At 32.2% G+C, this 24,775-nt stretch overlaps 1 protein-coding gene across 1 annotated transcript in view; it reads left to right on the forward strand.

Annotated features, from left to right (window-relative positions):
* Positions 1-1,541: 1,541 nt before the first annotated feature.
* Positions 1,542-24,775, forward strand: part of LOC130450394 (transducin-like enhancer protein 4) — a 156,817-nt gene continuing 133,583 nt past the window's right edge. The window contains exon 1 of the mRNA XM_056788768.1: positions 1,542-1,828. Coding sequence (XP_056644746.1) covers positions 1,766-1,828 — 63 coding nt within the window. The 5' untranslated portion in view covers positions 1,542-1,765. The remainder of the gene's footprint in view (positions 1,829-24,775) is intronic.

Here is a 24,775-nt window from a genome sequence, read left to right on the forward strand (position 1 = left end):
TCGTCGTAAAATAAGTGGTTGAAATATTCACTTTAATGGGCTTACAACATCTGGCAACGCTGTAGTTATCCATATTGGTCTGACTTTTCATTAATAATAACACAAAAAGAAGATAATTTATAACCTCTAAAACTACGAACTTAACAGCGATTTGTTTTAAGATATTATTCAATTTTGTATTTCAATAAAAAAAAACATTAATTCTACAAAAGTACTAAGTTCATTTAAAATTTAATAAATTCAGTACTTATTATTAAGCTAATCTTCTAAATTAACACGCATGCCTTTCGTACAAGCTCGGGATCATTCGACTCGATGCTCGGTTTTCTATTAATACTTTCGTTTATAATTAAAAAAAAAAAAAATTAAATTTGTTCATATACATTCGATATTTTCGATACTGTCTGTACAATTAAGTGACTCGTAACGTGACACTAGATAATGTAGGTGAGAACAATTGCTGAAAAGTACGCGTAATCGAGCATTCGCTAATCTCATTTGCTTAACTCGGAACAAAAAAAATACTTCCATTGTAATTTACCTATAAAGTTTAACCTTTCACAAGATCTCTAATAATAACTAGTAGGCCGGACAGAGCTTTTGTTCTGTTAGGATTCAGCCCGCACCCCAACCCACAAGATTTTATCATTAGTTTTTTTTTTGTCGACTCTCAGTTTTGCCGGTTTTGCCCGCTACGAGATCCAGCAAGCCGTGTATACCAGCACCTCTGTGTTTTAGTCCACATGGACTCGACTTTCGTGCATCGCGCTGTTACTAGGCAACGAACATACAACACAGCGATTTCATTGGACGTTGCTCGAATACGATTGGCGTACACCGACGAAAACTAACGTGTTCGTTTAATAAAGGAGGAGAGATCGGTTTAAGGTTCGTGAATCGATGAGAAGCGAACGTAGAACGATTTGATTGGAGTTTACGTGTTTGTTGGATTCGAGTCCACGTGGACTTCGATACCAGCTTGGTATACTGGCAATCAGGGCGCCATATTTATAAGGGTGAAAGGGGTTGAAGTAAAATCAGGCGAGTGGAACAAGGACAGATTCCACCTCTGTTTCAGCTAAAATGAGATGCTTTCTACTAGGCAGCCATTTTGAGGGTAGTTTTTTTACTTGTTTTTTTTTAACTTTTTATAGTGAGCATGTACGGATCATTTTAGGGGCGAGATTCGATCAAATGTAGGAACAGAATGAAAGAAAGTGATACGGTATATAAAAGTATTTATATACATCTATATCAGATGGGAATATATATATATATATATATATATATATATATATATATATATATATATATCGAATTTTCGTGATTATTTATTAATAAATTAATTTAATTATGGTATTATAGGTATGAACGTTTTTTTTTTTTTTATTTTTGTTTGTGTGGTGTATGGTATAATAGCGCTACTGGTGTTTTGTGAGATTGAGGGGTAGAAGGCTTTTTTGTATAGAGTGCGGAATGTGTGTTTTAGCGGTTACGGGGACGTAGAGGGAGCGACTCGGCGCGAAGTAGGAGGGGGAGTCAGTCTCAAACGATACGCGGTAGAGAGAGGACGTTGGTTTCAAGTTTTGCGGACATCGCTTCAACTTTCCAACCTGCTTTTTGTGGATTAACTAACAGTGCGTTATTTTTTTTAGTGTTTTGGTTTTTACAGTGTGTGTGTTGTGATATTGTTGTGTGGATAGAGTGTTTCGATTTCGGTATACGTACAGTGTGTTTCTAGTAAATCATGTTTTGTTGACGTAAAATGTATCCTAGTGCTGGAATGAACGCAGCGGCCGCAGCAGCTGTAGCGGCAGCCCGCCATCCGGTAAGTTTTAAACCGGATATTCGTATTATAATATTTACACCACAATTTACACGTTTCTCCAGTCGTGAGACTCGCCCGACTTACAATACTCGGTAACTTACCTTAGGAATATAAATAACCATTATTAGAAAGTAGTTCCTCTTTATTCAGCGTCATTTCGCTATTATTCAAGTTTGCGAACTGTTAATTATACATTGTGAGTCGTAAATATCTTTTTTATTAACGTATTTATACGGAAATATACTTTTTGTTCAAGTATAAAAAACTTTCCATTCTGCGAAGCTTTTTTAGATCGTATAAAACGTCATCGACGTCATATTTCCCTCCATTTAACACGTTTACGATAAAATCATTGTTAATAAAATCGAAATACCTCAAATTTTTAACGGAAATTATATTAAACAGCAAATATGAAATTTGTTTAAATCTTTTCTTTAGATTGTTCGCGCAATTACATCATACGTATTAGTTTGTTGGCGTATTATTTCCTTTTAGTGTTGATATAGTGCGCTCCGTTTATGTGCGTTCGTGCATAATTCACTCGAATGTTTCTATCTAAAGTGACTGCTGTTTGTTTTGGCTGCTAGACGCGGTAATTACTTGTGTGAAGTTTTTATTTATATAGAAAACGACAAATAAACTGCTCGTAGGTATTTCGGGACGTTAGTAAATTGCCCCGTTGATATTTTAATAAAGCATAACGTAAATTGATACTTAAATTATACGAGGGACGTTCGTAATATATAAAAATGATACTAAATATACTTTTAAGTCAAAAACACATTGTATAGACGTTAATTTTCATTCTATATTTGTACAAATCGATTACCGACGTTTTTAGAACGATTATAGGAGATATCGAAATTAAAAAAAATTTACCATTCGAAAGAATTTAATCGACGATCAATATATGAAATAAATTTGCCTAGTTATCGCAAAATATTTCTCATTTGATATCTTTTTAAATCTAGTTTGATAAATAATGGTTATCACACACGATACGGTTTACCGCAACGTCAGAGGAAATATACGCTATCGACTTCCGGTCGAGCTGCGCAGGCAAATATGTAAACATAACCTCAACCTCTACGGTATCATCTTAAACTGACTCTTTTCGAATATCAAATCGCTTATAAATCTTACTAAAGCAGTTACAGTGAATTGTTACGAGGATTACCAATATTTTTCAACCAGCAAAAGGAAAGTGACAAAATATATGTTAGGACTAATATTAACCTTATCTCTGTCAAACGCAAAATGGATTATTATGAAATTTTTGTTAAAAGCTTCGTTTGCCCCCCAGCACATTTCAAAGATTTAACAATTTTTCAAAATATCTCCGAAAATAATGATTTTAGAAAAAAAAGTTTTAAACAAAAAATGTAGTTCATGTAAAGCTCTATAAAAAAGGCTATATACGTTTTTCACGTAAATCCATTATTTTTGATGTTATAAATCAAAATATGTCGGTAAGAGTCATACCGACAAACCTAACCTAAAAAATGAACAATTTTGTTGAAATGTTTTCCAAAGCTTGTCCTTGATTGGATGAAATAATCCCTAAAAGGATTTTTACCAACCAAGCTTCGTTTGCCCCCCACCCCCTTTCAAAGTTTTAACAATTTTTCAAAATATCTCCGAAAATAGTAATATTAGAAAAAAAAGTTTTTAACAAAAAATGTAGTTCATGTAAAGCTCTATAAAAAAGGCTATATACGTTTTTCACGTAAATCCGTTATTTTTGCTGTTATAAATCAAAATATGTCGGTAAGAGTCATACCGACAAACCTAACCTAAAAAATGAACAATTTTGTTGAAATGTTTTCCAAAGCTCGTCGTTGATTAGAGGAAATAATTTCTAAAAAAATTTTCACCAACCAAGTTTCTTTGGGCCCCCTCCCAGTCCCCTCCAAAGTTTTAACAATTTTTCAAAATTTCTCCGAAAATATTGATATTAGAAAAAAGAGTTTTAAACAAAAAATGAAGTCCATAAAAAGCTCTATAAAAAAGATTATACACATTTCTTACGAAAGTCCGTTATTTTGGTTGTTTAAATCAAAATATGTCGGCAGGAGTCATATTGAGAAACCTAACCTAAAAATAAAGCGATTTTGCTGAATTTTTTTCCAAAGCTTGTCGTTGATTAGAGGAAAAAATTTCTGAACGAATTTTCACCAACGAAGCTTGTCTTGTCCCCCTCCCAGTCCCCTTCAAAGATTTAACAATTTTTCAAAATATCTCCGAAAATAATGATTTTAGAAAAAAAAGTTTTAAACAAAAAATGTAGTTCGTGTAAAGCTCTATAAAAAAGGTTATATACGTTTTTCACGTAAATCCATTATTTTTGATGTTATAAATCAAAATATGTCGGTAAGAGTCATACCGACAAACCTAACCTAAAAAATGAACAATTTTGTTGAAATGTTTTCCAAAGCTTGTCCTTGATTGGATGAAATAATCCCTAAAAGGATTTTTACCAACCAAGCTTCGTTTGCCCCCCACCCCCTTTCAAAGTTTTAACAATTTTTCAAAATATCTCCGAAAATAGTAATATTAGAAAAAAAAGTTTTTAACAAAAAATGTAGTTCATGTAAAGCTCTATAAAAAAGGTTATATACGTTTTTCACGTAAATCCGTTATTTTTGCTGTTATAAATCAAAATATGTCGGTAAGAGTCATACCGACAAACCTAACCTAAAAAATGAACAATTTTGTTGAAATGTTTTCCAAAGCTCGTCGTTGATTAGAGGAAATAATTTGTAAAAAAATTTTTACCAAGTTTCTTTGGGCCCCCTCCCAGTCCCCTCCAAAGTTTTAACAATTTTTCAAAATTTCTCCGAAAATATTGATATTAGAAAAAAGAGTTTTAAACAAAAAATGAAGTCCATAAAAAGCTCTATAAAAAAGATTATACACATTTCTTACGAAAGTCCGTTATTTTGGTTGTTATAAATCAAAATATGTCGGCAGGAGTCATATTGAGAAACCTAACCTAAAAATAAAGCGATTTTGCTGAATTTTTTTCCAAAGCTTGTCGTTGATTAGAGGAAAAAATTTCTGAACGAATTTTCACCAACGAAGCTTGTCTTGTCCCCCTCCCAGTCCCCTTCAAAGATTTAACAATTTTTCAAAATATCTCCGAAAATAATGATTTTAGAAAAAAAAGTTTTAAACAAAAAATGTAGTTCGTGTAAAGCTCTATAAAAAAGGTTATATACGTTTTTCACGTAAATCCATTATTTTTGATGTTATAAATCAAAATATGTCGGTAAGAGTCATACCGACAAACCTAACCTAAAAAATGAACAATTTTGTTGAAATGTTTTCCAAAGCTTGTCCTTGATTGGATGAAATAATCCCTAAAAGGATTTTTACCAACCAAGCTTCGTTTGCCCCCCACCCCCTTTCAAAGTTTTAACAATTTTTCAAAATATCTCCGAAAATAGTAATATTAGAAAAAAAAGTTTTTAACAAAAAATGTAGTTCATGTAAAGCTCTATAAAAAAGGTTATATACGTTTTTCACGTAAATCCGTTATTTTTGCTGTTATAAATCAAAATATGTCGGTAAGAGTCATACCGACAAACCTAACCTAAAAAATGAACAATTTTGTTGAAATGTTTTCCAAAGCTCGTCGTTGATTAGAGGAAATAATTTGTAAAAAAATTTTTACCAAGTTTCTTTGGGCCCCCTCCCAGTCCCCTCCAAAGTTTTAACAATTTTTCAAAATTTCTCCGAAAATATTGATATTAGAAAAAAGAGTTTTAAACAAAAAATGAAGTCCATAAAAAGCTCTATAAAAAAGATTATACACATTTCTTACGAAAGTCCGTTATTTTGGTTGTTATAAATCAAAATATGTCGGCAGGAGTCATATTGAGAAACCTAACCTAAAAATAAAGCGATTTTGCTGAATTTTTTTCCAAAGCTTGTCGTTGATTAGAGGAAAAAATTTCTGAACGAATTTTCACCAACGAAGCTTGTCTTGTCCCCCTCCCAGTCCCCTTCAAAGATTTAACAATTTTTCAAAATATCTCCGAAAATAATGATTTTAGAAAAAAAAGTTTTAAACAAAAAATGTAGTTCGTGTAAAGCTCTATAAAAAAGGTTATATACGTTTTTCACGTAAATCCATTATTTTTGATGTTATAAATCAAAATATGTCGGTAAGAGTCATACCGACAAACCTAACCTAAAAAATGAACAATTTTGTTGAAATGTTTTCCAAAGCTTGTCCTTGATTGGATGAAATAATCCCTAAAAGGATTTTTACCAACCAAGCTTCGTTTGCCCCCCACCCCCTTTCAAAGTTTTAACAATTTTTCAAAATATCTCCGAAAATAGTAATATTAGAAAAAAAAGTTTTTAACAAAAAATGTAGTTCATGTAAAGCTCTATAAAAAAGGTTATATACGTTTTTCACGTAAATCCGTTATTTTTGCTGTTATAAATCAAAATATGTCGGTAAGAGTCATACCGACAAACCTAACCTAAAAAATGAACAATTTTGTTGAAATGTTTTCCAAAGCTCGTCGTTGATTAGAGGAAATAATTTGTAAAAAAATTTTTACCAAGTTTCTTTGGGCCCCCTCCCAGTCCCCTCCAAAGTTTTAACAATTTTTCAAAATTTCTCCGAAAATATTGATATTAGAAAAAAGAGTTTTAAACAAAAAATGAAGTCCATAAAAAGCTCTATAAAAAAGATTATACACATTTCTTACGAAAGTCCGTTATTTTGGTTGTTATAAATCAAAATATGTCGGCAGAAGTCATATTGAGAAACCTAACCTAAAAATAAAGCGATTTTGCTGAATTTTTTTCCAAAGCTTGTCGTTGATTAGAGGAAAAAATTTCTGAACGAATTTTCACCAACGAAGCTTGTCTTGTCCCCCTCCCATCCCCTTCAAAGATTTAACAATTTTTCAAAATATCTCCGAAAATAATGATTATAGAAAAAAAAGTTTTAAACAAAAAATGTAGTTCATGTAAAGCTCTATAAAAAAGGTTATATACGTTTTTCACGTAAACTTATTATTTTGGCTGTTATGATGAAAAATATTTCGACGAAAGTCAAAGTGACTAACCTAACCTAATTTCCGAGTATGTAAGCGACGTTAGCCGTTCCCCATGTAACATATATGCGCCGATCTACAAGAAAAGAGTAATCCATTCAACCCTTTAAAACAATTAGCCCTTCATATCGAAAATTTCACCATTACCATCAATTTTTTTTATTTACAGAAATTTTTCACGTAAAATCGTTTATAGAACATGAAATTTAGTATCACAATTATTCAATTCTATATAAGTTTTTTTGAATGGAAGTATGTTTAAATTACCATTGCCAATATAAACATAATCATACTCGTTTCGCTGCAAACTCCATGTCAGTGTAGGTATGTTAATAATTAAGCAGATTTGTGTTTATCATGTAGCTATAACATGTTTCGCTGTAAATTTATTTCTCCAGTCGAGTAGCGTAGAGAAAGAGTGATAGAATTATATATTGTCTCTCTTAAGTGTGTTTTGTACCGTCGGCGATTACCTACACCATGTGTAATCGTTTCGATTTTCTGCGGGGATTTGCTTTGATATTCTCAATTATTTACGTATAAACCCGTAGAATTTCATTTAAATTGTAAATAAAATAACGAAAAGACAATAATTAAATCTATATGTATTGAATTATCTTAATATTTCATTAATTTTACTCATAATTAATATGTATATAACCTATAATTCAACGAAATATAGGCGTGCCTATACCAGTTCGAAAAAAATGCACAAATAATACGTACCTTCTTCAATTTTGATATAATCAAACAATTTTTTCCACTGGAATATGAATAATTAGTATTTTTATTAATCCCTATAGTATTTGGTGCAAATATATTACCATAAACCGTACAAACAAACAAATATTTTGTATTGTATTGTACTTTATGTCAAAATACTTCTTCTCTTCTTTTTATGTTCTGGCCTTTATCGAGTATATTTGCCAGCCAAAAAATATGACTTATTCCAATAACATGGTTAATGTTTAATTAATAATGAAGGTATGTTTGTAATTTAAATTAACCAACTTGTAATATCGATGTTCACTATCCGTGAAATTGTTCGCTTGAAATATTTTATACTTTCAATTTCTCATTATGGAATCTCCCGAGGCGATCGCAAAATGCAACGATTGATAATACTGATGATAATCAAATAATGGCAATAACGCGAAATATTATACTTATATTACTGTATTTACCTTCCATAATAACGAAAAACTTAATTTACATAAGAAATAAAAGCGTGTCAGGACCGTATTGCGATTTTTTTAATGTTAAAACTTTTTTATACGACTAAATCCGAAACTAGTCGATTACACACGATTAGTTAACGCTAATTTGGAGTTATTTAAAAGATTACGTATCAAAAATGACGTACTCAACGTAACATAACCGAGTTTTTAAAATTTATTCACAGTTTTTTATGCAACGATTATATTTTGAATGAATTACTTCATATATTATATATACAAAGTTGCTGACGCCGGCCCAATTAATCGTACGAGATATTAAAGGCGTAAGTTATAATAATGAGGGCTCTTTGTTTGATTCACGCAATAAAAAAAATGCAACAGCTGCCTCGAAAGTAGACAGAATGAAAAAAAAAAAAAATTGTAAGCATATTTTTTTGTTAAACTTGATACCCAGAACGAAATCGGATCGAGTTGTTTAAAATTTCCATGTATAATGAATACATCAGCCGTATGTTAGTAGTTAAAACTTTCATAAATTCAACGTAAATCAATTATTTAATAAATATATTCGATAATGTATCCAGGTTATTAAAATACTTATTCTTTTTGATTCGTAAGTTGCCTCTACCCTATTAGAATGTACAGTAAACAAAAAAGTGTACTCATAATAGCGAAAATGCAAGCCGCGTTGCCGGCTCCGCTTCAATTTCGTATTCTACAATCTTTTTGTTCACGTTTCGACTCTTGTTTCTGTTGCTACGTAAAAATCATAGATTTCCATCTTACTTTGTATATTCATCATACTGTTTTTCTATTCTTATCTTTTATTACTCGAGTTCATAATTCCTTTATATAAAAAACGTTGACGTTGAAAGAAATCTATTAATTTCGGCAACAGTGTATACAAGTCATTGATATAAATAGTCTTTTTCTCCGTGAGTGGCCTTTACCCTAATGGGATGTACAGTGAAAAGTATGCAAACTAAATTTTATCATACTACGAGGGACATTCATAATAAACTTAATATTTCACACTCTTGACCTAATCATTTTAAATTATTTATGAGTCAGACGTTAACGAATCACTCGACATTTGCATAAAACTTTTTTTATCACACACTTAAATATCAAGACAATAATATAAATATATATATCTATTGATAACCCCTATTACCGAGTTTTATTTTAAATAAACAAACAAGTATTAGTGATTAATGTTTCTAACCGATGATACATTTATCTGTTTTTGAAGTAGTATCAAATTAAAATTCCAAATTAAATGGGCCTCATGGACGGAACTTCATTTGAAGGGTTCGTAATGATTTAAATATCAACGCGTCGTTAACAATAAAAATAGATCAGCAACCTTTCAGAAGTAATTAGATAAATTGATGTTTTATATCATTTGTTATGTACCGGTTGTCCCAATAAATGGTCTATGGGGAAAAGCGGGAATTTTGTTATGAAAATAATAAAAATAAATACGAACCTGCATTTTCACTATAATTTTTTCCATTTTGTGACCTCATCGATGATTTCTGAGTATTTCAGACTGAGCCTAGCACGTGGTTAATTTTTTTTCAGCAACTGCGAGAGTTAAGTAATTTTTAGGGGATGTTTTAGGGGTGGTACGGTCTCGAAATTTTTTTTCTACATTTCTTATGACCTCATTGAAGATTCCTAAAAATTTCAGACTGATCCTCGGTCGTGGTTATTTTTTTTTTCATTCCCCAGCCATTGCGAGAGTTAAGCAATTATTAGGGGATGTTTTAGGGGTGGTATGGTCTCGAAATTTTTTTTCTACGTTTCTTATAGTCTTGTTAATAAAACCTGAAAATTTCAGGTTGATCCTCGTCCTTATTAATTTGCTTTTAATAATTTGCTAACAGCTGCGCGAATGGGGGGATGATTAGGGGATGTTCCGGAGGTGGTATGGTCTCGAATTTTTTTTTCTACATTTCTTATGACCTCATTGAAGATTCCTAAAAATTTCGAACTGATCCTCGGTCGTGGTTTATTTTTTTTTCAATCTCCAGCCATTGCGAGAGATAAGCAATTATTAGGGGATGTTTTAGGGGTGGTATGGTCTCGAAATTTTTTTTTCTACGTTTCTTATAGTCTTGTTAATAAAACCTGAAAATTTCAGGTTGATCCTCGTCCTTATTAATTTTCTTTTAATAATTTGCTAAAAGCTGCGCGAATGGGGGGATGATTAGGGGATGTTCCGGAGGTGGTATGGTCTCGAATTTTTTTTTCTACATTTCTTATGACCTCATTGAAGATTCCTAAAAATTTCGAACTGATCCTCGGTCGTGGTTTATTTTTTTTTCAATCTCCAGCCATTGCGAGAGATAAGCAATTATTAGGGGATGTTTTAGGGGTGGTATGGTCTCGAAATTTTTTTTCTACGTTTCTTATAGTCTTGTTAATAAAACCTGAAAATTTCAGGTTGATCCTCGTCCTTATTAATTTTCTTTTAATAATTTGCTAAAAGCTGCGCGAATGGGGGGATGATTAGGGGATGTTCCGGAGGTGGTATGGTCTCGAATTTTTTTTCTACATTTCTTATGACCTCATTGAAGATTCCTAAAAATTTCGGACTGATCCTCGGTCGTGGTTTATTTTTTTTTCAATCTCCAGCCATTGCGAGAGATAAGCAATTATTAGGGGATGTTTTAGGGGTGGTATGGTCTCGAAATTTTTTTTCTACGTTTCTTATAGTCTTGTTAATAAAACCTGAAAATTTCAGGTTGATCCTTGTCCTTATTAATTTGCTTTTAATAATTTACTAACAGTTGCGCGAATAGGGGGATGATTAGGGGATGTTCCGGAGGTGGTATGGTCTTAATATTTTTTTTCTACATTTCTTATGACCTCATTGAAGATTCCTAAAAATTTCGGACTGATCCTAGGTCGTGGTTATTTTTTTTTTCATTCCCCAGCCATTGCGAGAGTTAAGCAATTATTAGGGGATGTTTTAGGGGTGGTATGGTCTCGAAATTTTTTTTCTACGTTTCTTATAGTCTTGTTAATAAAACCTGAAAATTTCAGGTTGATCCTCGTCCTTATTAATTTTCTTTTAATAATTTGCTAAAAGCTGCGCGAATGGGGGGATGATTAGGGGATGTTCCGGAGGTGGTATGGTCTCGAATTTTTTTTTCTACATTTCTTATGACCTCATTGAAGATTCCTAAAAATTTCGAACTGATCCTCGGTCGTGGTTTATTTTTTTTTCAATCTCCAGCCATTGCGAGAGATAAGCAATTATTAGGGGATGTTTTAGGGGTGGTATGGTCTCGAAATTTTTTTTCTACGTTTCTTATAGTCTTGTTAATAAAACCTGTAAATTTCAGGTTGATCCTCGTCCTTATTAATTTTCTTTTAATAATTTGCTAAAAGCTGCGCGAATGGGGGGATGATTAGGGGATGTTCCGGAGGTGGTATGGTCTCGAATTTTTTTTTATACATTTCTTATGACCTCATTGAAGATTCCTAAAAATTTCGAACTGATCCTCGGTCGTGGTTTATTTTTTTTTCAATCTCCAGCCATTGCGAGAGATAAGTAATTATTAGGGGATGTTTTAGGGGTGGTATGGTCTCGAAATTTTTTTTCTACGTTTCTTATAGTCTTGTTAATAAAACCTGAAAATTTCAGGTTGATCCTCGTCCTTATTAATTTTCTTTTAATAATTTGCTAAAAGCTGCGCGAATGGGGGGATGATTAGGGGATGTTCCGGAGGTGGTATGGTCTCGAATTTTTTTTCTACATTTCTTATGACCTCATTGAAGATTCCTAAAAATTTCGGACTGATCCTCGGTCGTGGTTTATTTTTTTTTCAATCTCCAGCCATTGCGAGAGATAAGTAATTATTAGGGGATGTTTTAGGGGTGGTATGGTCTCGAAATTTTCTTTCTACGTTTCTTATAGTCTTGTTAATAAAACCTGAAAATTTCAGGTTGATCCTCGTCCTTATTAATTTGCTTTTAATAATTTACTAACAGTTGCGCGAATAGGGGGATGATTAGGGGATGTTCCGGAGGTGGTATGGTCTTAATATTTTTTTTCTACATTTCTTATGACCTCATTGAAGATTCCTAAAAATTTCGGACTGATCCTAGGTCGTGGTTATTTTTTTTTTTCATTCCCCAGCCATTGCGAGAGTTAAGCAATTATTAGGGGATGTTTTAGGGGTGGTATGGTCTCGAAATTTTTTTTCTACGTTTCTTATAGTCTTGTTAATAAAACCTGAAAATTTCAGATTGATCCTCGTCCTTATTAATTTTCTTTTAATAATTTGCTAAAAGCTGCGCGAATGGGGGGATGATTAGGGGATGTTCCGGGAGTGGTATGGTCTTAATATTTTTTTTTCTACATTTCTTATGACCTCAATGAAGATTCCTAAAAATTTCAGACTGATCCTAGGTCGTGGTTATTTTCTTTTCATTCCCCAGCCATTGCGAGAGTTAAGCAATTATTAGGGGATGTTTTAGGGGTGGTATGGTCTCGAAATTTTTTTTCTACGTTTCTTATAGTCTTGTTAATAAAACCTGAAAATTTCAGGTTGATCCTCGTCCTTATTAATTTTCTTTTAATAATTTGCTAAAAGCTGCGCGAATGGGGGGATGATTAGGGGATGTTCCGGAGGTGGTATGGTCTCGAATTTTTTTTCTACATTTCTTATGACCTCATTGAAGATTCCTAAAAATTTCGGACTGATCCTCGGTCGTGGTTTATTTTTTTTTCATTCCCCAGCCATTGCGAGAGTTAAGCAATTATTAGGGGATGTTTTAGGGGTGATATGGTCTCGAAATTTTTTTTCTACGTTTCTTATAGTCTTGTTAATAAAACCTGAAAATTTCAGATTGATCCTCGTCCTTATTAATTTTCTTTTAATAATTTGCTAAAAGCTGCGCGAATGGGGGGATGATTAGGGGATGTTCCGGAGGTGGTATGGTCTCGAATTTTTTTTTCTACATTTCTTATGACCTCATTGAAGATTCCTAAAAATTTCAGACTGATCCTAGGTCGTGGTTATTTTTTTTTTTCATTCCCCAGCCATTGCGAGAGTTAAGCAATTATTAGGGGATGTTTTAGGGGTGGTATGGTCTCGAAATTTTTTTTCTACGTTTCTTATAGTCTTGTTAATAAAACCTGAAAATTTCAGATTGATCCTCGTCCTTATTAATTTTCTTTTAATAATTTGCTAAAAGCTGCGCGAATGGGGGGATGATTAGGGGATGTTCCGGGAGTGGTATGGTCTTAATATTTTTTTTTCTACATTTCTTATGACCTCAATGAAGATTCCTAAAAATTTCAGACTGATCCTAGGTCGTGGTTATTTTCTTTTCATTCCCCAGCCATTGCGAGAGTTAAGCAATTATTAGGGGATGTTTTAGGGGTGGTATGGTCTCGAAATTTTTTTTCTACGTTTCTTATAGTCTTGTTAATAAAACCTGAAAATTTCAGATTGATCCTCGTCCTTATTAATTTGCTTTTAATAATTTGCTAACAGTTGCGCGAATAGGGGGATGATTAGGGGATGTTCCGGAGGTGGTATGGTCTCGAATTTTTTTTTCTACATTTCTTATGACCTCAATGAAGATTCCTAAAAATTTCAGACTGATCCTAGGTCGTGGTTATTTTTTTTTTCATTCCCCAGCCATTGCGAGAGTTAAGCAATTATTAGGGGATGTTTTAGGGGTGGTATGGTCTCGAAATTTTTTTTCTACGTTTCTTATAGTCTTGTTAATAAAACCTGAAAATTTCAGATTGATCCTCGTCCTTATTAATTTTCTTTTAATAATTTGCTAAAAGCTGCGCGAATGGGGGGATGATTAGGGGATGTTCCGGGAGTGGTATGGTCTTAATATTTTTTTTTCTACATTTCTTATGACCTCATTGAAGATTCCTAAAAATTTCAGACTGATCCTCGGTCGTGGTTATTTTTTTTTTTCATTGCCCAGCCATTGCGAGAGCTAAGCAATGATTAGGGGATGTTTTAGGGGTGGTATGGTCTCGAAATTTTTTTCCTACGATTCTTATGGCCCTGTTAATAAAACCTGAAAATTTCAGGTTGATCCTCGTCCTTATTAATTTGCTTTTAATAATTTGCTAACAGCTGCGCGAATGGGGGGATGATTAGGGGATGTTCCGGAGGTGGTATGGTCTTAATATTTTTTTTCCGCCTTTTGTACGGTATCCTCGGTGATTCCTGAGAATTTCAGACTGATACTCGGTCTTTATCTATTTTCTTTCGAAATAAATGATAAGGGTTGCATTCCAAGGGTGATTTCAAGGTTTTTTTCACCCCTAATCTTCGAGTTTTCGCTGTATACATCATCAATGATACCTGTATGTGTTATCAGACCGATTTGGTACAAAACTAAGTAAAGAAACGAAAAATAATTATCTAAAAATTTATTTATAAACTATTAAATTAAAAAACGATATATTATGTCATCAATTTCACCCTAACAAAAAGATTATTACCTAAATTTCCATATAAAGATAACGAAAGGACGCCCCTGGGGACCATACGGGTTGTTCGCCCTTCTCGATGTAAGAACCCCGCTGCTTCGGCTTAATTAAGGGGTGTCTAACGTGCTGAGCTCCGTACAATTAGACACCCCACACATCTAAAACCTTGGGGGTGTTTTCGTGTTATGAGATACACGGGAACGTTGAAGCCTTAATAGTATTTCGTTTACAGTGAATTCGAGCTTGTTGTTATCTTTTTATGGTACGTTGTTAATGGTATATTTGTGATTGATGTCAATATGTTGAAAATAACCAGGGTGGGGAAATAATAAACGACAATTATATCGATTCGATAACCGGGGAGGATGAATATTTAACTCGAATAGAAGTTAAAATGAAAATACACAAAAATGGAAACGCGAAAATATTTGTTTTTGTGATTCTCTAGTTGTTTCGGAATACTGGCAACGCCGCTTGTTACGATAAACAATGTTTTAGAGAATCAGCGTAGTTGGCGAACGTCCGACAAATATGGCGGACGACGGGCTTGTGTCAGCTGTTACTTTCGGGTTGACCTATTTTTTATTGCAAATTCAATAGAAACGAAAGAAAAAGTAGAAAGCGACGACGACGGTCGGTGAAAAATCTAAAAGTGTAGTAAATAAATAAATTGTATAATAATAAGTAATAGATAATAATCAAACTGTTTACCGATTCGTTTTTGTTTGTTGCTTGACATGCGCAGAAAGGATATTACTTGTATAAGTTGGTTATCTGTATACCGAGAATATTTGGAACATGTGATTGTCGACAATATATTTTTTCAAATATCTAAATGCTGCTAATAAGCAAATAAACTATGTTAAATGTGCAAATCCCATTATCTTTATTATTTTATAGGTTTGAACAGAATAGTATGTATCAACAGTTCTCCTTGAATCATCTTAAAAATTAATATTTACTCATAAAAATGTTGTATTTGCCGAAATTATCATGGTAAACATCATATGTATTTAACAGCTTCCTTTTGTTATAATTGTTTATGATTTAAAATGGTTAAAACTAATACGTACATCACTGACGGCTTGTCAATAAATGCCGTATTGCCATACTACAACTTTCTTCTTCTTTTTTTGCTTTATTCGCATTATTTTGTTTACTGCGTTCCTAAATAGATCGAAAGATGACACATCCACAAACTTAACGAACGTTCCAGATCGTTAAATATGGCGGACGACGAGTTTTTTGACGTAACCTCGTTTGTGGTCCGAGAATAAACTCGAAAATATTTAAATTCCGACTAGTATTAATATTAGTTGTAAAGTATTTTCTTCATCAGATCTTTCTATTCGTATTTTTTGACCTTTTATCGTTAGAAGTACTGGAGGATGTTAATTTTTGATAATAATATTGTTTGCTTTGTCAGCCGAGTCGCCATATTGGAATAAGCAAACCATAGAGATACGTATTAACCACGTAATGTCGTAAAACCCCGTATTCGACGGTGATCGCTATAATTTTATTAATAAATAACATCGATTTCGAACCATTAATCTGACCATACGAAATAAGTTTACCGAGAAAATCAATTAACTTCTTGTATGACGTTTAAGACACAACTTCAACACTTCGAGACCGGTCTACCTGTTTTTGTGACTTTAGAGGTGGATGCGTTATAGATCTACGTAACCGTTACTTGTAATATTTTCGTCTAAATATATTTCCAAATCAACCTCGTCGAAATAATTTGAAATTTGAAGCCAATCGGTGGGTTCACACTCGACGTTAACGTATTTATTCGAGGGTATTCTTGAAAAGATTCATTATGAGATTCTCGGGAAGGTTATTTTTATGTTTTTGGGCGACACTGAATATTTGCAAGGTGAAAAAAGAAATGTCGACAAGAAACAACATTCTTTATGTTAGAAGTAATATTTCATCCTTGTAGTTATCTCAAAGACAGATCGGAACCGGGTCGTTAAAATAAACAGTCGAAAATAAGAAAATAAAAACCGTTGGGTCTGGCAGCCACTGGGTTTGGTTCCGAGAAATTTTTAAACCGAGACACATTCACTAATCGTGTAAATCGTACCATTGGAATTGTCTGGGATGCGTAATTTTTATCGTAAATAATAAATTTTCGATTAAAATAACAAAAAAATTTGAAAATACTATTCTTCAATTTTATATAATTATTTTTTTTTGCTTTTAATAATTTCTAAAATAATTTGATTGGGATAGGAAGAATGGCTTCATAAATATTAATAATTTCGAGATTTTATTTCAACTGGTTTTCGAGATACAAGCCCACAAAGTTGAGTTTTCTTATTTGATGTTTCAGAAATGACATGATCCCATAACTTTGCTTATAACTTTCCTACCATCAAACTTAGAGTTTAATATTGAGGCTCTATCCAAAAAGAAAGAATTGCTTCACAAATAGTGATAATTTAGAAATTTTATTTCAACTGTTTTTCGAGATACAAGCCCGCAAAGTTGAGTTTTCTTATTTGATGTTTCAGAAATGACATGATCCCATAACTTTGCTTATAACTTTCCTACCATCAAACTTAGAGTTTAATATTGAGGCTCTATCCAAAAAGGAAGAGTTGCTTCACAAATAGTGATAATTTAGAAATTTTATTTCAACTGGTTTTCGAGATACGAGCCCACAAAGTTGAGTTTTCTTATTTGATGTTTCAGAAATGACATGATCCCATAACTTTGCTTATAACTTTCCTACCATCAAACTTAGAGTTTTATATTGAGGCTCTATCCAAAAAGGAAGAATTGCTTCACAAATAGTGATAATTTAGAAATTTTATTTCAACTGGTTTTGGAGATACAAGCCCACAAAGTTGAGTTTGTTTCAAAAATGACATGATCCCATAACTTTGCTTATAACTTTCCTACCATCAAACTTAGAGTTTAATATTGAGGCTCTATCCAAAAAGAAAGAATTGCTTCACAAATAGTGATAATTTAGAAATTTTATTCCAACTGGTTTTCGAGATACAAGCCCACAAAGTTGAGTTTTCTTATTTGATGTTTCAGAAATGACATGATCCCATAACTTTGCTTATAACTTTCCTACCATCAAACTTAGAGTTTAATATTGAGGCTCTATCCAAAAAGAAAGAATTGCTTCACAAATAGTGATAATTTAGAAATTTTATTCCAACTGGTTTTCGAGATACAAGCCCACAAAGTTGAGTTTTCTTATTTGATGTTTCAGAAATGACATGATCCCATAACTTTGCTTATAACTTTCCTACCATCAAACTTAGAGTTTAATATTGAGGCTCTATCCAAAAAGAAAGAATTGCTTCACAAATAGTGATAATTTAGAAATTTTATTCCAACTGGTTTTCGAGATACAAGCCCACAAAGTTGAGTTTTCTTATTTGATGTTTCAGAAATGACATGATCCCATAACTTTGCTTATAACTTTCCTACCATCAAACTTAGAGTTTAATATTGAGGCTCTATCCAAAAAGGAAGAGTTGCTTCACAAATAGTGATAATTTAGAAATTTTATTTCAACTGGTTTTCGAGATACGAGCCCACAAAGTTGAGTTTTCTTATTTGATGTTTCAGAAATGACATGATCCCATAACTTTGCTTATAACTTTCCTACCATCAAACTTAGAGTTTTATATTGAGGCTCTATCCAAAAAGGAAGAATTGCTTCACAAATAGTGATAATTTAGAAATTTTATTTCAACTGGTTTTGGAGATACAAGCCCACAAAGTTGAGTTTGTTTCAAAAATGACATGATCCCATAACTTTGCTTATAACTTTCCTACCATCAAACTTAGAGTTTAATATTGAGGCTCTATCCAAAAAGAAAGAATTGCTTCACAAATAGTGATAATTTAGAAATTTTATTCCAACTGGTTTTCGAGATACAAGCCCACAAAGTTGAGTTTTCTTATTTGATGTTTCAGAAATGACATGATCCCATAACTTTGCTTATAACTTTCCTACCATCAAACTTAGAGTTTAATATTGAGGCTCTATCCAAAAAGGAAGAGTTGCTTCATAAATAGTGATAATTTAGAAATTTTATTTCAACTGTTTTTCGAGATACAAGCCCACAAAGTTGAGTTTTCTTATTTGATGTTTCAGAAATGACATGATCCCATAACTTTGCTTATAACTTTTCTACCATCAAACTTAGAGTTTTATATTGAAGCTCTATCCAAATATGAGGAATTGCTTCAAAAATAGTGATACTTTCGAACTTTTATTTCAACTGGTTTTCGAGATACGAGCCCACAAAGTTGAGTTTTCTTATTTGATGTTTCAGAAATGACATGATCCCATAACTTTGCTTATAACTTTCCTACCATCAAACTTAGAGTTTTATATTGAGGCTCTATCCAAAAAGGAAGAATTGCTTCACAAATAGTGATAATTTCGAAATTTTATTTCAACTGGTTTTGGAGATACAAGCCCACAAAGTTGAGTTTGTTTCAAAAATGACATGATCCCATAACTTTGCTTATAACTTTCCTACCATCAAACTTAGAATTTAATATTGAGGCTCTATCCAAAAAGGAAGAGTTGCTTCATAAATAGTGATAATTTAGAAATTTTATTCCAACTGGTTTTCGAGATACAAGCCCACAAAGTTGAGTTTTCTTATTTGATGTTTCAGAAATGACTTGATCCCATAACTTTCCTCATAACTTTTCTACCATCAAACTTAGAGTTTTATATTGAGGCTCTATCCAAAAAGGAAGAATTTCTTCACAAATAGTGATAATTTCGAAATTTTATTTCAACTGGTTTTCGAGATACAAGCCCACAAAGTTGAGTTTTCTTATTTGATGTTTCAGAAATGACATGATCCCATAACTTTGCTCATAACTTTTCTACCATCAAACTTAGAGTTTTATATTGAAGCTCTATCCAAATATGAGGAATTGCTTCAAAAATAGTGATAATTTAGAAATTTTATTCCAACTGTTTTTCGAGATACAAGCCCGCAAAGTTGAGTTTTCTTATTTGATGTTTCAGAAATGACATGATCCCATAACTTTGCTTATAACTTTCCTACCATCAAACTTAGAATTTAATATTGAGGCTCTATCCAAAAAGGAAGAGTTGCTTCATAAATAGTGATAATTTAGAAATTTTATTTCAACTGTTTTTCGAGATACAAGCCCACAAAGTTGAGTTTTCTTATTTGATGTTTCAGAAATGACATGATCCCATAACTTTGCTTATAACTTTCCTACCATCAAACTTAGAGTTTAATATTGAGGCTCTATCCAAAAAGAAAGAATTGCTTCACAAATAGTGATAATTTAGAAATTTTATTCCAACTGGTTTTCGAGATACAAGCCCACAAAGTTGAGTTTTCTTATTTGATGTTTCAGAAATGACATGATCCCATAACTTTGCTTATAACTTTCCTACCATCAAACTTAGAGTTTTATATTGAGGCTCTATCCAAAAAGAAAGAATTGCTTCACAAATAGTGATAATTTAGAAATTTTATTTCAACTGTTTTTCGAGATACAAGCCCGCAAAGTTGAGTTTTCTTATTTGATGTTTCAGAAATGACATGATCCCATAACTTTGCTTATAACTTTCCTACCATCAAACTTAGAGTTTAATATTGAGGCTCTATCCAAAAAGGAAGAGTTGCTTCATAAATAGTGATAATTTCGAAATTTTATTCCAACTGGTTTTCGAGATACAAGCCCACAAAGTTGAGTTTTCTTATTTGATGTTTCAGAAATGACATGATCCCATAACTTTGCTTATAACTTTCCTACCATCAAACTTAGAGTTTAATATTGAGGCTCTATCCAAAAAGGAAGAATTGCTTCACAAGTAGTGATAATTTCGAAATTTTATTCCAACTGGTTTTCGAGATACAAGCCCACAAAGTTGAGTTTTCTTATTTGATGTTTCAGAAATGACATGATCCCATAACTTTGCTCATAACTTTTCTACCATCAAACTTAGAGTTTTATATTGAAGCTCTATCCAAATATGAGGAATTGCTTCAAAAATAGTGATAATTTAGAAATTTTATTCCAACTGTTTTTCGAGATACAAGCCCGCAAAGTTGAGTTTTCTTATTTGATGTTTCAGAAATGACATGAACCCATAACTTTGCTTATAACTTTCCTACCATCAAACTTAGAGTTTAATATTGAGGCTCTATCCAAAAAGGAAGAGTTGCTTCATAAATAGTGATAATTTAGAAATTTTATTTCAACTGTTTTTCGAGATACAAGCCCACAAAGTTGAGTTTTCTTATTTGATGTTTCAGAAATGACATGATCCCATAACTTTGCTTATAACTTTCCTACCATCAAACTTAGAGTTTAATATTGAGGCTCTATCCAAAAAGAAAGAATTGCTTCACAAATAGTGATAATTTAGAAATTTTATTCCAACTGGTTTTCGAGATACAAGCCCACAAAGTTGAGTTTTCTTATTTGATGTTTCAGAAATGACATGATCCCATAACTTTGCTTATAACTTTCCTACCATCAAACTTAGAGTTTAATATTGAGGCTCTATCCAAAAAGGAAGAGTTGCTTCACAAATAGTGATAATTTAGAAATTTTATTTCAACTGGTTTTCGAGATACGAGCCCACAAAGTTGAGTTTTCTTATTTGATGTTTCAGAAATGACATGATCCCATAACTTTGCTTATAACTTTCCTACCATCAAACTTAGAGTTTTATATTGAGGCTCTATCCAAAAAGGAAGAATTGCTTCACAAATAGTGATAATTTAGAAATTTTATTTCAACTGGTTTTGGAGATACAAGCCCACAAAGTTGAGTTTGTTTCAAAAATGACATGATCCCATAACTTTGCTTATAACTTTCCTACCATCAAACTTAGAGTTTAATATTGAGGCTCTATCCAAAAAGAAAGAATTGCTTCACAAATAGTGATAATTTAGAAATTTTATTCCAACTGGTTTTCGAGATACAAGCCCACAAAGTTGAGTTTTCTTATTTGATGTTTCAGAAATGACATGATCCCATAACTTTGCTTATAACTTTCCTACCATCAAACTTAGAGTTTAATATTGAGGCTCTATCCAAAAAGGAAGAGTTGCTTCATAAATAGTGATAATTTAGAAATTTTATTTCAACTGTTTTTCGAGATACAAGCCCACAAAGTTGAGTTTTCTTATTTGATGTTTCAGAAATGACATGATCCCATAACTTTGCTTATAACTTTTCTACCATCAAACTTAGAGTTTTATATTGAGGCTCTATCCAAAAAGGAAGAATTGCTTCACAAATAGTGATAATTTCGAAATTTTATTTCAACTGGTTTTGGAGATACAAGCCCACAAAGTTGAGTTTTCTTATTTGATGTTTCAGAAATGACATGATCCCATAACTTTGCTTATAACTTTCCTACCATCAAACTTAGAGTTTTATATTGAGGCTCTATCCAAAAAGGAAGAATTGCTTCAAAAATAGTGATACTTTCGAACTTTTATTTCAACTGGTTTTCGAGATACGAGCCCACAAAGTTGAGTTTTCTTATTTGATGTTTCAGAAATGACATGATCCCATAACTTTGCTTATAACTTTCCTACCATCAAACTTAGAGTTTTATATTGAGGCTCTATCCAAAAAGGAAGAATTGCTTCACAAATAGTGATAATTTCGAAATTTTATTTCAACTGGTTTTGGAGATACAAGCCCACAAAGTTGAGTTTGTTTCAAAAATGACATGATCCCATAACTTTGCTTATAACTTTCCTACCATCAAACTTAGAATTTAATATTGAGGCTCTATCCAAAAAGGAAGAGTTGCTTCATAAATAGTGATAATTTAGAAATTTTATTCCAACTGGTTTTCGAGATACAAGCCCACAAAGTTGAGTTTTCTTATTTGATGTTTCAGAAATGACTTGATCCCATAACTTTCCTCATAACTTTTCTACCATCAAACTTAGAGTTTTATATTGAGGCTCTATCCAAAAAGGAAGAATTTCTTCACAAATAGTGATAATTTCGAAATTTTATTTCAACTGGTTTTCGAGATACAAGCCCACAAAGTTGAGTTTTCTTATTTGATGTTTCAGAAATGACATGATCCCATAACTTTGCTCATAACTCTTCTACCATCAAACTTAGAGTTTTATATTGAAGCTCTATCCAAATATGAGGAATTGCTTCAAAAATAGTGATAATTTAGAAATTTTATTCCAACTGTTTTTCGAGATACAAGCCCGCAAAGTTGAGTTTTCTTATTTGATGTTTCAGAAATGACATGATCCCATAACTTTGCTTATAACTTTCCTACCATCAAACTTAGAATTTAATATTGAGGCTCTATCCAAAAAGGAAGAGTTGCTTCACAAATAGTGATAATTTCGAAATTTTATTCCAACTGGTTTTCGAGATACAAGCCCACAAAGTTGAGTTTTCTTATTTGATGTTTCAGAAATGACATGATCCCATAACTTTGCTTATAACTTTCCTACCATCAAACTTAGAGTTTAATATTGAGGCTCTATCCAAAAAGGAAGAATTGCTTCACAAGTAGTGATAATTTCGAAATTTTATTCCAACTGGTTTTCGAGATACAAGCCCACAAAGTTGAGTTTTCTTATTTGATGTTTCAGAAATGACATGATCCCATAACTTTGCTCATAACTTTTCTACCATCAAACTTAGAGTTTTATATTGAAGCTCTATCCAAATATGAGGAATTGCTTCAAAAATAGTGATAATTTAGAAATTTTATTCCAACTGTTTTTCGAGATACAAGCCCGCAAAGTTGAGTTTTCTTATTTGATGTTTCAGAAATGACATGATCCCATAACTTTGCTTATAACTTTCCTACCATCAAACTTAGAATTTAATATTGAGGCTCTATCCAAAAAGGAAGAGTTGCTTCACAAATAGTGATAATTTCGAAATTTTATTCCAACTGGTTTTCGAGATACAAGCCCACAAAGTTGAGTTTTCTTATTTGATGTTTCAGAAATGACATGATCCCATAACTTTGCTTATAACTTTCCTACCATCAAACTTAGAGTTTAATATTGAGGCTCTATCCAAAAAGGAAGAATTGCTTCACAAGTAGTGATAATTTCGAAATTTTATTCCAACTGGTTTTCGAGATACAAGCCCACAAAGTTGAGTTTTCTTATTTGATGTTTCAGAAATGACATGATCCCATAACTTTGCTCATAACTTTTCTACCATCAAACTTAGAGTTTTATATTGAAGCTCTATCCAAATATGAGGAATTGCTTCAAAAATAGTGATAATTTAGAAATTTTATTCCAACTGTTTTTCGAGATACAAGCCCGCAAAGTTGAGTTTTCTTATTTGATGTTTCAAAAATGACATGATCCCATAACTTTGCTTATAACTTTCCTACCATCAAACTTAGAATTTAATATTGAGGCTCTATCCAAAAAGGAAGAGTTGCTTCACAAATAGTGATAATTTCGAAATTTTATTCCAACTGGTTTTCGAGATACAAGCCCACAAAGTTGAGTTTTCTTATTTGATGTTTCAGAAATGACATGATCCCATAACTTTGCTTATAACTTTCCTACCATCAAACTTAGAGTTTAATATTGAGGCTCTATCCAAAAAGGAAGAATTGCTTCACAAGTAGTGATAATTTCGAAATTTTATTCCAACTGGTTTTCGAGATACAAGCCCACAAAGTTGAGTTTTCTTATTTGATGTTTCAGAAATGACATGATCCCATAACTTTGCTCATAACTTTTCTACCATCAAACTTAGAGTTTTATATTGAAGCTCTATCCAAATATGAGGAATTGCTTCAAAAATAGTGATAATTTAGAAATTTTATTCCAACTGTTTTTCGAGATACAAGCCCGCAAAGTTGAGTTTTCTTATTTGATGTTTCAAAAATGACATGATCCCATAACTTTGCTTATAACTTTCCTACCATCAAACTTAGAATTTAATATTGAGGCTCTATCCAAAAAGGAAGAGTTGCTTCACAAATAGTGATAATTTAGAAATTTTATTCCAACTGGTTTTCGAGATACAAGCCCACAAAGTTGAGTTTTCTTATTTAATGTTTCAGAAATGACATGATCCCATAACTTTGCTTATAACTTTCCTACCATCAAACTTAGAGTTTTATATTGAGGCTCTATCCAAAAAGAAAGAATTGCTTCACAAATAGTGATAATTTAGAAATTTTATTTCAACTGTTTTTCGAGATACAAGCCCG

The sequence above is a fragment of the Diorhabda sublineata genome, chromosome 11 (assembly GCF_026230105.1).
Source record: "Diorhabda sublineata isolate icDioSubl1.1 chromosome 11, icDioSubl1.1, whole genome shotgun sequence".
NCBI lineage: Eukaryota > Metazoa > Arthropoda > Insecta > Coleoptera > Chrysomelidae > Diorhabda > Diorhabda sublineata.